The sequence below is a fragment of the Brachyistius frenatus genome, unplaced genomic scaffold, assembly GCF_029030835.1.
Source record: "Brachyistius frenatus isolate BFR_SWC_R1_liver_20210118 unplaced genomic scaffold, ASM2903083v1 Contig_66, whole genome shotgun sequence".
NCBI classification, from domain to species: domain Eukaryota; kingdom Metazoa; phylum Chordata; class Actinopteri; family Embiotocidae; genus Brachyistius; species Brachyistius frenatus.
The window spans coordinates 657,501-672,692 of NW_027210665.1; the positions used below are offsets into that span (position 1 = coordinate 657,501).

General features: G+C 41.8%; 1 protein-coding gene across 4 annotated transcripts in view; it reads left to right on the plus strand.

The window, feature by feature from the left end:
- The window catches only part of fgf14 (fibroblast growth factor 14), a 100,352-nt gene that overhangs the window by 51,226 nt on the left and 33,934 nt on the right, over positions 1-15,192 (plus strand). The window contains exon 1 of one of the 4 annotated variants that reach the window (XM_069706971.1): positions 11,858-13,209. The exons of 2 other annotated variants lie outside the window; for them this stretch is intronic. In XM_069706971.1, the coding sequence (XP_069563072.1) occupies positions 13,017-13,209 (193 nt within the window). In that variant the 5' untranslated portion in view covers positions 11,858-13,016. Of the gene's footprint in view, positions 1-11,857; positions 13,210-15,192 lie in introns of those variants that run through there. One more of the 4 variants, XM_069706972.1, reaches the window with a different exon arrangement.

A 15,192-nucleotide genomic window follows, 5' to 3' on the forward strand; every position in this document is an offset into this window, starting at 1 on the left:
CGAACAGCCGACACGCAAAGGAAACACTCTATTTGAAAGGTTGTTTTTTTTCTTTTCTTTTCTTTTCTTTTACATGTCATTTTAACACGGAGTGAAAAACAGCTTTGGGTAATCATGCCTCCATCTGAATAAAGCCTACATCTCTATCATTATTATTTCATTATCTTGATTTGCATATATGTTAATTAGGCCCTTCGGGCCTAAGCAGAAAGCATGTTGTTTAGGCTTTGATTTCAGTATTGTTCTGCCTGTTGTGCGGAGTCTCTGCACTCTGCTTTTCTGCATCACTGGCTTTTTGTGTCAGACTACTTTGTCTTATCACCTGCGCTGACATGCACAACCCAGTTCTCTGCCAAGACCTCTAACCTGTGCCATCTACAGTAAAGATTAAGGTTCTAGAAGGTCTTTAAAACACTGCTCTCATTCGCATTGATGTAGTGTATTCTGTGCCATTAATAATCAGTGATTTATTTTGACCCAGTTTAGTTGCAGAGTAAGTGATTGATCGCTAAAGGTTAACGTTTGATTTCTACACTTAATCCAGAGCACATGAACACGACGCCAACTGTGGTCATCGAGCTGTGTTCCCCTTTTCAAATCAGCTGTGACCAGAGTTTGTCCTACAGCACTGCACCACTGACTGCGATTGGAAACTGTGTCCTGAGGCTCTGATCTATATGTCACAAGTGTTTTGGAGCACCCAGAAACCTACAATCAGATTATGGCTTATCACTGCTCACTCTAATATTAGTTACCGCTCACAATGTGACCTCACTTCCTCTAGTTGGGTCACAACTGCACATGGAGTTTACTGCTGCTTTCATCATGTTGTCGCATTCTGTATGGGTAGTGATTGACAGAAAGATGAACTTGATAAAATGCAGAGAGTTGGACACGCGGACCTATCATCATCCGACTCGCGTGTCCAAACACACCATTTAGTGATGTAGCCTTTTTTGGCCACTTGAGGGCATCTCGGCATCTTGGTCGTCTCAAGAACAAAAGTGCTTTTTTCTTTTCTTTTTAAAAAAAATTATTATTCTTTGAAAAGACCTTTAGTTTCAGTTCTGTCCATTGCTTTGACGGATAGTTGTCTGAGTGCAGTTGAACATTTAAAATCTAAATATAGTGGTTAAATTCAGGACAACACACCCACATGACAGTTACTTTTCCAGAAATCGAGCCTATGTTTAATTCGCAGGATCTTTTAATACACTATGTTTGCTGCGTTGTAAATTGATGGGGTTCCATTTATTGAGAAGTCTTTTAGTTTTTACACGACTATAAGGCTGGGTTTAAAGGGAAAATAACAGTGTAGCGCTAAATAATCTGTGTGCAGAGCAGTTTGCCTTTCCTTGATCAACACTGTAGTCCTGCAGCAGTGCCCTGCTGAGCTCTGCACTGCTCTCTAGTGGCTCAAATGTAGTAAAGCAATTTGAAAGCAAGTAAATTATGACAGTAGACTAATAATCACCTAAATAGGACCTGAGTTTACATTCGCATTTTAAAACAACAGGAGGCAAAGTAGGTCAATCTTCCGTGGGTGCAGATTTATGTGAAGCTGACACGACGTGCATACATCACGGTATGTTGGAAAGCCTGCAGAAAAGCCCCAAAACAACTGGATAATTATACACCTAATGCACTTTTTATGTTTGACAGTTTGAAAGGCCCGGTATAAACATATAACTCCCCTCTTGACGACTAAACTACACACAAGAAAAAAAAAAAATCATATTGGATTACACAAGGCATTACAAGAGGGGACTGCTTTATTGCATACTCAGAAGAAGTGGCTGTCGTCGGAGCCTCACAAGAGTGGAGATCACATATCAGAGGATTCAAATCAAACCAGTCATTCAGTTCTCATTTTAAAACAGTGGCTCATTGATAATCAAATCTTCCAGCAATACAAAACGTTTTCCTCTCTGCTGCTGCTGCTTTGTTAACGTCAAGTCTGTCTGGTTCTGTTGTTTCTCCAAATACTGAGCTAGTGTGTGTTTTACGTTGCGGTTCGTGTGTTGTGTGAAGTCTCTCTCGGTGTGATTCATGAGCCGTTTCACGTGCGTGTTGCTTGCACACCGGTTAATGTTCTCATGTTGCTTTCTTAATATGCTTCTTTGGCTACTGTTTGCTTGTTTCAACCAATACTTACAGTTCTTAATGAGCTTTAATGCAGTCCTGTTGCTTGTTTCATGAACTGTTTGATTCTTTTCATGCTTCATATGGAATATATTTGCTTGATATTGCTTAATGTTGTCATGTTTTAGCTGCATTACCATTATCGGTTTCTTAAATGTTTCATCATGTGTCATTGCATTCACCCAATTTCAATAACTGTTTTCATCTTTGCATTTTTTTTTCCCCCTTTTGCTTGCTTTTACTTTTACTTTTACGGAGACTGTTGCAACATCTGGCCAGGGACGACACAGCAGAATGATCCTTTTTGGTTTATTCTGCCCTATTTTACAGCAATGCTTATAAATAAATACAAATGCAAGTCTGTTTTCCAAAAACTTAGGTCGCTGTTTAAATATAAACGATGTAAAATTTGATTTAAAAATAGATGAAAGACAACATATCAAACCCTGAAACTAAGAGGTTTTATTGTGTTTTGGAAAATATTTTCTCATTTTCAATGTGATGCCAGCAACACTCTTTCACATCAACACATTTTTAGCATTCTAACTTTTTTGAAAACAGTGTTGTATATTCTACCCGTATATGTCAATTTAATAAGTTAGCAACTACCTTCGTGCAACATCAGCATAATGATTTATACTGTGAGCAACATAAGTGGCTATTTTCCCTAAGTGTTGGTTCAAGAGGCATCGCATTCATCAGAGTAGGTTTCATAGTGATCTTAACTGTTCTGTTCTAATGTCAGTAAATTACAATGAGTTAACACGGCATGCTGGTTAGTGCAAATGGGGCATTGCCTTAACTAAACACATTATTCTTATGTTTTGCCCCATAAATCCAGCTGGTCCTCACGATTTCTTTCATCTGAAAACTTTTTTTCAAAAGATCAACGAGCTTAATTTTTTTTTAAACTAAGAGAACATTAAGAAACTAATTGCTGCACAGTGACCAGGGTTTGCATATACACACTTAACCGCAAAGTGTAAATATGAGGGTACCTCAAAACGCCTCTTTAAGAAGTATCATATCTCTAAAATATGTTTTATATACAAAGGTTTTAAGCAGTCTATCTTATGTTAACATTTTTATGCAGCACACCGTACCATCAGTGAGGTACACAGACAAGACTAAACACACCGAAGTCATAAAGAACTCAACTTTTTTTTTTTTTTATAAAAACAAAATTGTGGCCTCCATAATTTAGGTGATTGGTTTATTCACAATTTCTTGTTGCCCAGTTTTGTTGAGAACTAATAAAAAGAAAATGTGCTGTATGAGGATGTTTTCTGAGTTTAAGGACAAACATCCTGGAGTAGTTTTAGGTGTCTGTCTTGTAGATGTGTGTGTACTGTTTGTGTTGGTGAGTTTGTGTGGGCTACGTGTGTAAATGTGCCGACCAAAGATATTACAATTACTGAAACTGAAGCAAGACTAATAAAATAATCTACAGTCAAATACAAACTAATGCTTACAATGTCTGATACAGCTGGAGATATGTGGTGAACAAAAAGCATGTACAGCAGCCTGTTTAAATGTAAACCCAACTCATTTTTAAAGGAGCAGTGTGTAGGATTTGGTGACATCTAGTGGTGAGAACGAGTACAAACAACAAGAAAGTCCTTTTGGAGCCGGGTTTCGGTTTGTCTCGTGTAGAAACATGGCGGTGCAACATGATGCCTTAGGTTGGAGGGTATGTCGATATAAAAGGTTCATTCTAAGCTATTAAAAATAAAGATTCTTAGTTTCATGTGATTTATACTCTAATGAGAACATGATCATCTTTGTGGATGGATCCCACTAAATCCTACACACCAGACCTTTAAACGGAGGACATATGGGAAATACAACACATAGATATGTTGTCTTAAACTGTTCATCTAGCCATTAGCTATGTTCTTATCCTCAAGGGTCACGGGGGCGAGAGGCAGGGCACACCCTGGACAACTTATCAGTCTATCACAGGACTGATGCGTAGAAACTGTACCTTTCTTTGTAATTTGAATAAAGTTGAACTCAAATGGATTTTCTGTATCGGGGATGAGACTCCCTACGCTGCCACTGCAGTCCACACCGCGGACGTGTTTGATGTATTCGGAGCCGTGGTAACATTTGATCTGTGACAGTGTTAATGGCTGTCTGAGTGTGTCGTAATGACTGCTGTCATACGAGAGTATTAACCTCGTCACTTCAGACTAATCACAGCACTCCTTGTCACCTCCATTAACTCGCAGTCAAACCCTTGTGCACATGCACATTACTTCTGTAGTGGCAGCCTTTTCATCTGGTTTTTTTCTTCTTTCTATCTTTATTCTCAGGGCCACGAGAGTCACCGCGGCCAAAAGTGCAGCTCTGGCTAATGACGATTAGCACCATTATTTTGGTCATTACAAACATCATTAGTCTTTCATTGTCTCTTGGGGAACATTTTATTGGTTCTCTCAGTCAGAGGGGGCTGACGTGGCTCATTGGAGATCTATGGTGCATATCATATGTGCGCACCTTAAAAGAACACAAGCAGGAAAACATTAAAATAACAGCAATATGAACTGCCGAATATTTCATGGTGGTGTAATTTTTATGGTTGTGGCTGAGATTCTCTCATTAACCAGAGGACATCTGTCATCTTGTCATAAAGGACGTTTTTATAGTTTATAAGCATGGTTATGCCTCCCCCCCAACCCCCCTGTACAGTAGTTCATTAATATGAAGCTCCTTTAAACTATTTTTAAATGAACCGTGAATTCAGATTTCTTCTCCTGTAATGTGGAAGGTGTGCTGCTTCTGCTCCGCAGCTCTGTTCAGTTTAAGTTGCTTTTACCTCAACATTTAGCCGTCGTGCCGTCATATAAGGTGTGTTTGCATTTTTGAGTTATTGTAGTTGTTGCTGATATCAGAAATAAGCCGGTCAGCTGTAAGCTTTGCATGGAGACTGAAAATAAAACGGGTATTAATCAATTAGCACTTTATAGCTCTTTTGTTTAATCCGTATAAAACAAAAGTGTGAACGCAGTTATTTGTTATTTTACTTGCATTTCTGTGAAAGACTATTTCTGGCCTGGACTAGTTACCAGACCATGAGCAGAAACTCCAGGAGGTCGCCGGTCCTGGCACAGCATCTTCCAGCACACAACACCCCAAATGATTTACTGTACAGGCACGGTAGTGGTGTCTATCTGGTGGTTCTCAAAATGCCAAACTATTCCTTGAAGGTTTGAACATTAAGGTGCATTATTGTTATTTGGTCAAGTCCGCGTGACGGTTTAGATTTATGGCTAGAGTTTCATTCGGGGTCTTGGTTAGGTGTTAGAATCAGGTTAGCAGGTATGGTGTGTGTTTAATTTAATGAATTGGGGTTAAAAGGAGCAACCTTTCCTTCAGAAAACACAAACTGCTTGTGTGTGTGTTTGTAAGAATGGATTTCCTCTAAAACATATTATGGCCTGTCAGTATGCTGCTTCCTCTGTCATGCTATTTGATTAGGGCTTGTTCTTTAAAGAGGACCTGCGTTAAAGAGGACACAGTGCGTGCGTGCGTGCGTGTGTGGTATTTGAAAGTAGAGTGTAAGAGCTGTCAGTAGTGGTAATGCTGTCAAAGGTAGTCATTGATCCTGATGGAGCTGTGGTCGTCTTCAACCTGCACTCCCATCTGGACTCATCGGTGGACAGCAGCTTGACAGAGAGCCAGCTTTAAAAAAACAACAACAACAACAACAAAAAAACACTGACCTCACCTGAAGGTCAGTGACTCAGTTTTATGTCTTTAAAAAGAAACATGAAAGAATATCTTTGACCAATAGGCATTATTGTCTTAAAATATTCCTCCTTCCTGTAAAGTACACTGTGCTGTGTTTGCATGTTGCAGACGCAACCAAACCGATACCTCTTCCATGCACAGCAGCTTTTATGGCCCTCATTTCCTCCATATCTCATCGCTGAAGTCACAGAGCTTGACCTGACCTGACCTGACATCCCCCTCATTACCATTCGATTAAGTTTTCCAGCGCTGAAATACATCCAGCTCCCTCACCATCATCGGGAAATTATTCACATGAACCTGCACAACTATACACTTTATGCATTTCCAAGTGGGCACACACATTGTCTTTGCATTACCTACACACACTCATGCACCCAGACACACTACCTCAGAGAGAAGCAAACGATAAAGTATGCACACACACACACACACACACACACACACACGCACACACGCACACACACGCACACACACACACGCACACACACACGCACACACTTTGTGTCAGCCCTCAGCTCCAGAAGCAGGCCATGCCAGAAGGGTTTGGACTAATTGATATTCTCCCACATTGCCCAGGGCTTCTCCAAGGAACCTCACTCTGCAGTGCTGCTGACAAGGCACATTCCATCACTGCTGCAGACTTAAAATAGGATCAGAGGATGGAGCTCTGTGTGTGTGTGTGTGTGTGTGTGTGTGTGTGTGTGTGTCTCTCTCTGTGTGTGTGTGTGTGTGTGTGCGTGCGCGCGCAAGACAGAAATCCAGAGAGAGAGGGGCAGAGAGAGACCATGTGACCACTGTGTTGACTCCCCGGTAAATTGTGACAGTATATTTTGCCTCTGCGTGTCTGACTTTTGATCGCTTACTTTGGATTTTGCGTCACTCTCTTTCTGTTCGTCTCCTCCCTCACGTTAGAGACCCTCATTTTGGTGCCTCTCAAATTATGCACCACATAACTGGGTTGTGATTTGGGGCTATTATTTAGTATTTAACCAATCACTGCTTGGGTGGGGGCCACATGGCTTTGTCTGATCACCACTTGTGCCCAATTCCACTCAAAAGGCAGAGTTCATGGCAGCAAAGCCCTCAGCCACAGATATCAATTTTTTTTTTTTTTTTTTACCAAGTGACCTTTTATTCCAAAGTTATATTTGCAACAAGACCTGATTAGCTCCCATCAGCTTTATCACAACAGTTCAATCAAAATGCTTTTATTTGACCTCCAACTTGACATTATGTCCAATTATTTCATTTTCCAGCTTCCTCTGTCCCAATTGTTCTGTTACAGGACTGGATTTTGTTTTACTCTGTTTAGTTCAGCAACAAAAGGGTTAACTGCATTTTAATTTATTTATTTTTTTTATCTGGGGGTTGGCTATTGGTAAGTGGAGCAAACAGTTTGAAGCCACCGTGTTTCATTAATGTCTCTGTCGGCGAGCTCGGCACCTCAGGCCCACTCTAATCTCATCCCCTGGGGAAGGGCAGCACTCCATCACGCTCACAACAGAGGGACATATTGTAATGTGGCTATACATATTCTCTGGTGGCATATTTAGTATACCTTGCAGCGACGGTGCGACGTACATTTAAATGATTTTATGACACTCTGCAGGAGATGATGAACTGGCTATTCAAAGGTCTGCGAGCGGAGACTTTATGTTTGAGCTGTTCAACTCGTTTGAAACTAAATATCTCTAAAGGTTGTGTCTCTCCTTCGGAAATATACCATTCTTTCACACTGTAGCACGAGCGATCCTTTTGGCTATAAAGCAACACTTAAAGACTGCTTATTGATCGGTCATTCATTCGTGTTATCACACTGCTGCTGGAAACCCTCACAAATGAGGGCAGTAGTCATGACAATGTCCTTCGTTCAGGATTTTAATACTTTGCCTTCATGTCATATTAGCTGTGACTGAAGTTATTCACTTAATCATTGTTCACTACTCACTATATGGGGACCTTAGTGTAAAAAAGTACAGCATAGACATAATCGTTTCCTCTCATGTCTTAATCATCAATTTTGTGGCCTGTGAACCTTGAGAACATTATAAATAATTCATACTTTTTACTTTACTTGATTAGTAGATATTTTGAATTTACTAAAGTGGGGGAGGGACTGAAGTGTGGTTTCCCAACCTGGGGGGTTGCAAGGTGATTTTAAGGGGTGGTGAGGGGACACAGTGAACTAGAGGAAAAGTACAATTCTTCAATGAAATCCTTATATTTGTCACATTTTTTTCAACATTATTCTTGTTTTGATGTTCAATATAGGCACAAGTCATACTAGCAGGTTAGACTCTGAATTTGGTGAAGAAATGGTATTGGTGGTTGTGTGTAGCAGGTATGATCTTGTGACTTTGTGCAACGGTAACGCTGCCAAAGTATGTCGGCACAAGTCCTACTAATGCAGATGTAAAACAGGTAGAGCAGGGGGGCTGGGTGAGAGTTTTGAGGGGCACTAAATTTTTTTTATTAGTCATAAAAATAAAAAAAAACAGTCTAATGACTGGAAATCACTGTGATACATGCACCCTGTGACAAATAAGACATTTGTATAAAGGGGTCTTACAGCTGATTGTACCTGAAATTTCCTCAGCTTGTGTTTAGCTCTGCTTGATAGCTGCTAAAATGCCAACCCGAGATAGTGAACATGTTCAATCTTACACAATAATTTTTTTAAAATAATTTTAAATAAAATATTCTCTATAGCCCTGTTCTGTCATCTTTGTTATTTTTGAATATAGATACATTTATTTACTATAATAACTCTCTGTATACTCGTTTGCCATTTCTGAAAACGGGTCGTGACTTTCCTGGTCCTCAGATCATCACTCCATGAACTTTCTGGCCCTTAATACATCTCAAGGGCCGTATCATGCACTCTTAATTCATGAGCACTTAACAAAAGCTCTTCATATTCATCCCCCCTTACAAGCTCTTTATGTGCTCTCGTCTGTCTTTATTAGACTGTGTTACACTCATCAAAACAAATGAGACACATACACAACCACTGTAAGATACTTACAGCCGGCTCTCTAAGCTTTTATTGCTTCAGGAGATGGATTCCTGATATTCGGTGATTAAACAGCAGAAGTACGGGGAGGAGGAGAAAGACAGGGGAGAAAGAGAAATTACATAAATCCCAGCTAAGCAAAATCATTACGCATCTCAAATTAAATTAACTCGGTGTCTTTGATAATGCAGTGTAATTTGATTCCGGCAAGTTAAGCTTCTTTTATTTCTCTGGGCCTGAGAAGTGCTGAGCCCCGCTTGCCTGTTTTTTCCCATCAGGACGGGTGATAAAAGAACACGGCCCGAAGCAAAGTGTAATAGCAATAATCAAATGGGTTGTTTACCCCCAGTTCTGTAGGGTGACATTTGCTTTGCCTCGGCAGCAGGGCATCTAACTCGGATAATTTAATTTCCTCTGAGGAGATTGGATTTAAATGTTCCGACTTGATGAGGCTGTGGCTGAAATCTCTGCAGCTTCTGCTTTCATCGAATCTCAGTGCATTTGGCTTGCCGTGTTTCCATACAGGAAATGGCGTTATTCTGTGACAACAAGGCCTTGATGATAAAGGTGTAGAAGCTCATGTGAGTCGTCTGTCGTCTTAGCGACTGCTTAATTTCTTGCGTTTCCTCCCTGCCAAGGCAACATTTAGTCCGATTGCATTCGTAGCTGGCCTCCAGACAAAGTGTCCACATGTGTTAATCTAACTGCCTTTCTCAACCAACTTAAAGAACAAATGAAGTGTTCAAGGTTTCCGTGAACAAATTAATGTAAACAGCTCGGGGCAGACTGTCAGGTAACCATGTTAGGATCCTAGAAGGGGCAGTATAAATGGGGGCATTACAAGTCACAGGGAAAAGGTCTTGGCTTAGAGGGCCTTTGAATGGGACTGCCATGGACTCTCATAAATTCACATGCAGGAGGAAAAAAAATGTAGGTATGTGCGCCCTCGTTTTGCTTCATGAATGAATGTGTGACGGGGTTTCGACACGGTTTTTGACACCCTGCGCTGTGTTGAGTTTGATGGGACTCCTGGTTTAGACTTTAGATTATTGTTGCTCCTCCAGCGTGTTCTGTGATAAGACTTTTGCATGTGAATGTCTGTGCTACGAGGAGAAAACTATCCATGCAGTCAAGCTCATGCTGTGTGACGGAGAAGATAAAAGCGTGCAGAGTGCAAGGCCTCTCCTCTGGATCTGATCCAGCCCAGAGTGAAGCGTTTTCTTCTTTTTTGTACCACATTTGCAGAATTTATGGGAACGCTTGAACTATGGAAGCACACTAAGGCTGATTTACAGTTCTCTGTTGAAAACAAACATAATAATATTGAAAATGTTTGCTTTCTTTTGGCCATTTGTTAAAACTATTATTCCAAATGGTGATTTTTTTTTAATAGTTTTTATTAGTTTGAAATAACTGCAGAAAATGTATGATAATATTCCAAAATGTCCAACTCTCCTCTATTTTTCTTTGAGCTTTGACTACAGTACACAGCTTGTACAGTGCAACGATGCAAAGTGCCCCAGAGGACTGAAGAAAAATCGATTATCCACTGAAGCAAAATAGAAACCCTCTCCGTTTCAGAGCCGACAGTGCTGCTCTGCGAGCTGTTGTGGGACCATTGTTGAGCTGACAGTGTCCGCTGCTGGTTGGAGCTTTAACTGCATGTCTCCTATACAGCGCCTGCTGAGCGGGAGGCTCCTGAACAGCCACGGGACATAAACTTTGTATTCATGCACAGAATGTGAGACACAGTGCGGTGCTATCATGCACCTAGCGTTTTTTGCCCAAACATAAGCGTGATTTTATATATGGATGATCCTAGTAGTCTGGTGACCACGGTGATTAGCTGGAACTCTGTTTGCATTTTAATGTGGGAGTATTTCTTCATCTGGCGTGCAGGAACAACTAGCTTTCGCTCTACTGTTCAGCTGTTGTAAATAACATCTGTTCTCAGACACTTTTTCTTGTGTGTTTTCCAGTTTAATCCATTCTATAAATTCGTTCATCCTCACAGCTGGATATCAACAGGTGTGTGTGGCGTGCGCAGAATTGAACGCACACCACGGCAGGGCAATGCAAAACGGCGCTCCAGTCCCTCTGCGAGCCCAAATGTTTAATTACAACCACAAACAGCAGATGGCTCTCTTGAGTTTTAATTTCAGTGTGCCTGTGATTGAGACTTCGACGATATTCACCCCCCTAAAATCAAGAAAAATGATATTGTGTCTTCCACTGGCGTTTATTGTGTGGAACAGACGAGTCCGATTCAGCATTTACATTGAGGTGGAGGTAGTGGATGGAGTGGGGCAAAGTGTACCTCGGATGCTTGTGATTTACCCGAGACATCCCGCAGTCTGTGGAGGACGATCAAGTGAAGGTTTTAATGTTCGACTCTAGAAAACATTTCCCTCCTTCCATCATCAGTGTGCGGGGTTGAAATTAGAGGTGCTGTCCGTGGTGCTGAAACCACACGGAGCCAGCGGAGAGCTCAGCCAGGATAGCTCGTTATTAAAACAATATGAACGCGCGCCTTTATCACACAGCATGTGACACTTGTTTGTCTCGTTAGATGGAGCAAAGAGTTATAGTAATCTACTGGGGTCTCTTATTTTGTATCATTTTCAACTATGCACATTTGGCTATAATATGAAGGGAAAAACAAATACAGAAATTGCACTTTGTCACCTCAGGTGTGGCTCTATTGTTTCTGCAGGGATATGTCTAATTTTAAAGCAAATGTATCCTGCAGAGCCCAAACTGAAGGATTACAATCTTCTGCTCATTCCCCTTCAAGCAAGGGCTTGGTGGTCGAGAGGGAGGGAGTGTGGGACGGCGGGCGGGGGGAGGCATCCTCCTCACTCCTCACTCATGCGTGTACTAACGAGTGGTGACTTGTTGATGGGAAAGATTTGTTGATCTGGGGGCATACAGACTGAAACGAGTGACCACCACTTCCTATCGTGTTTTTTTTTCTTCTTCCCCCTCTCTCTTTTGAGCTTGGGAAAATAAATTGCGCTGTTTGTCAGTGGCGTTTCTTGCTTTCCTTTTATTCTCATTACGCACTGATCGACATCAATGCATCTCCCACGCAGGAGGCTTTAGGGAAAAAAGATGCACCGGGTCGCATTGTGTGCTGATCGCCGGGGGGTTTAAGTTTGTATATTTGTATGCAGCTTGTCACACAATGCAGACGTCATCTCCACAGGACTCAGATCAGCTTTGGTTATGCTTTTTTCCTCCCTGGCTCCTATCGCGACCAACTGCTTGTGTTGTGATGTGGAATACAGTGAAGACAATATGTTTGGAGAACATTATCCGACAGATCGTCTGCTAGTTGGAATATAACTTGGTATTAATTCAGCTTGCTGCATCAAATAATAACTCCACTCTGCTACGGTTGCGTATTTCTGTGCATCTCCAAACGTGTGGCTCCAGATCAGTCATCGCGGGGTTCCTGTCGCCGATCGCCTCTCGCAAACTTGGAGTTCGCTTCGCCCGGGCTGCTGTGCCTTCAGCCGGGTTGTGGTCCTCGTAGGAGGCGTCTGCATTTGTTTAATTGCTGGCGGCGCACATGCACAGGCGTCCTCACCGCAACCTAAACGGCGACTTCTAATAGAGCAAGCTCGTCTGGCAGAAGGAGGAGAAAACGGAGGGTGAAAGGAGGAAAGAGTGGGTGAATTTGCCGTGAGGACGCTGCAGCCGGTGTTGGACATTTAAGGAGGCGATTTCACAGACAATGATCAAACACAACACCGTGCAGGTATGAATAATCCTCCGAAATCTGCGTGAGTTTGGCATAGCTCTTCATCAAGGCTGTGGTCATTGATGTATGGAATTACGCATGAACTGAGCTCATTTTTTCATCATGTCCAAAAAATTTTCGACTGACAGCTGATTTTTAATATCACAATTATCATGTAGTGTTTGGACTAAAAAAAAGAAAGCCAGCTTCTAAAATATATATTTGACATTTGACATCACGGAACGGACCACTTAGCCGCCACCATGGGACTGTGACCCGGGCTGCGAGCTCTCAGAGGCGGCTGTTTGTGTAGTCTGTGCTCCGTGTGCAGACTGGACCTGTGCAGTTGTGACATTTTGAGCCATGGCTGCTGCTATCGCGAGTGGGCTGATCAGACAGAAGAGACAGGCACGGGAGCAGCATTTGGACCGACCGGCAACCAACCGACGGAGAAAGAGCCCCAACAAGAACAAGGGGCTCTGCAATGGGAACCTGGTCGACATCTTCTCTAAAGTGCGCATCTTCGGCCTCAGGAAGCGGAGACTACGGAGACAAGGTCTGGGGAACTTCAGTGTGTGAAGTGCCTGCTTTGATGGCGTTTGGGGTTCAGTGTAAACATGTGCATACATGCAACCACTGATTGATAGCGTAATTAGGCCTATAACTAACGTAACACCATTGCCACCTGTGTAGTTAAAGCACAAATTAAGAAAAAAACTCATTACTTAACACGCTGATTTGCCAAATTGCACCTTCGTGCGTAAAAAAAAAAAAAAAAAAAAATGAGGCAAGGAAAGCTTCCAGTTTCTGTATATTGGCCAGCTGGCTGAAAATAACAAACCTGCCTCAGATTTATATGCAATCCCAGGTAGCTGACAGGCTCCTGACGAGTTGTTCCAAATGGTTTAGGCAGGTTTACCGAGCTGTCACCTCCGCGATTCTGAAAAGGGCCTGATCGTTATGAAGCACATAGAAAATTCGCTGAAGTGCTTAGTGCATCAGCACTTCACAAGAACCAGAAATGAAACTCATTTCTATGCAAGTAAAAAGGTCAATATCTCCCACGGAATGGAGGATACGCCTTTCAAACATAATCTTTTCTCACATAATGCTATGAATTTGGGGGGCCAGTGGCCTCTTATTGCTCCAGCTCATTTTCATTCCAATTATGAAAATGTCAGGAGCACTTTTTGCCATAATGTGGCAACCTGGGATTGTTAAAGAGCAGTCAACAATTATTTCACTGTTGGAATCAGTCCCAGCAGTGAGGATAATTTTTCTTACAAAAAGGAATTAGGATAATTCATTTAGGAAATAAATTACTCCAGTTATTTCCCCTTGTTAGTGAAAGACAGAAGGTGGATGCATGGTCCTCCCTGAATCATCAGGTATCAAACCTGTTGCATCACACATTTTATAACTCCAGCTGATTAAATGCTGCTCAGAATTTATCCTTTAACGGCCTCCTCATTTAACAAACTGCATTTTGTTTGTTGTTGAAAGCACTCAGAAGCTGTGTTTCTTATTGAGAGAGCCATTTTGATCACTGAGTCTTTCTCATCCTATGGAATTGAACAACACAATGAAATGTCTCCTTCACCAGCCCTTGGTGATTACATGGATTAAAAATTGCTTCGGTAAAACAGGATCTATATAATAGCCCATAGAGGACACATCTGGACATGGGTTAGAGTGCATCAGAATGGAGCTATTATCGGCTATCCTCCAGGCTGCTGTTGCTACTTCTGCCCACAGTGTGCAAGTGTTACAATCTGTGTGTGTGTGTGTGTGTGTGTGTGTGTGTGTGTGTGTGTGTGTGACTCAATTGGCTTGTTGCATATCAATCTTTTTCTTTGGGAATTGTCAGTGGCGTTCGGAAGTCCCCACAGACCACAGACGTGGACAGACGATGCTGTCATTTTCGAATTAATGTCTTGCCACGTCAAGAGAAAAAAGAAAACATGAAAAGGCTGTAAGATGACATATTTTTCTTGGTGTGGTGTGTATCTTAGTACGATGTGGGTGCAAATACGCTCGGTTTTGGTTGGCACAAGTAAATCTGTGAGTCAGAAATGTGGATGCTAAGTCAACCTGAACTGGCAACCCTAAAATGACAACATCACACCTGGAATGGCCATTTTCTACAGCAACTCAGAATAGTGATGATAATCCACGGTAAGAGTGGCAGCAGTGAGTGTTGGTGAACTGTGTCATGAGGCCTCAAAAAGCTTGACCTGCATGCTGCCTGGAAGATGAGATAAACTCCGGTTCAAATGAAAATACAATGAAGAGGGGAAAGCTCTTTAAAAAGGGGAATTTTGTCCTCATTACTGAAGCTTCTAATCAGAGCCTACACTGTTTTCTCTTGCTTTAATGTTGTACTATTTGTGATTAAAGGGCCTAATGGGAATATTACATTACATTACATTACAGCTGGAATATACTTCATTAATTTTCATACTCACATGAGAATTAGGGAAATCTTTACCAAGTGAGATCAGGCTTTGCTGTTAGGGGGGGTTGGCTTGAAAATCCTGCA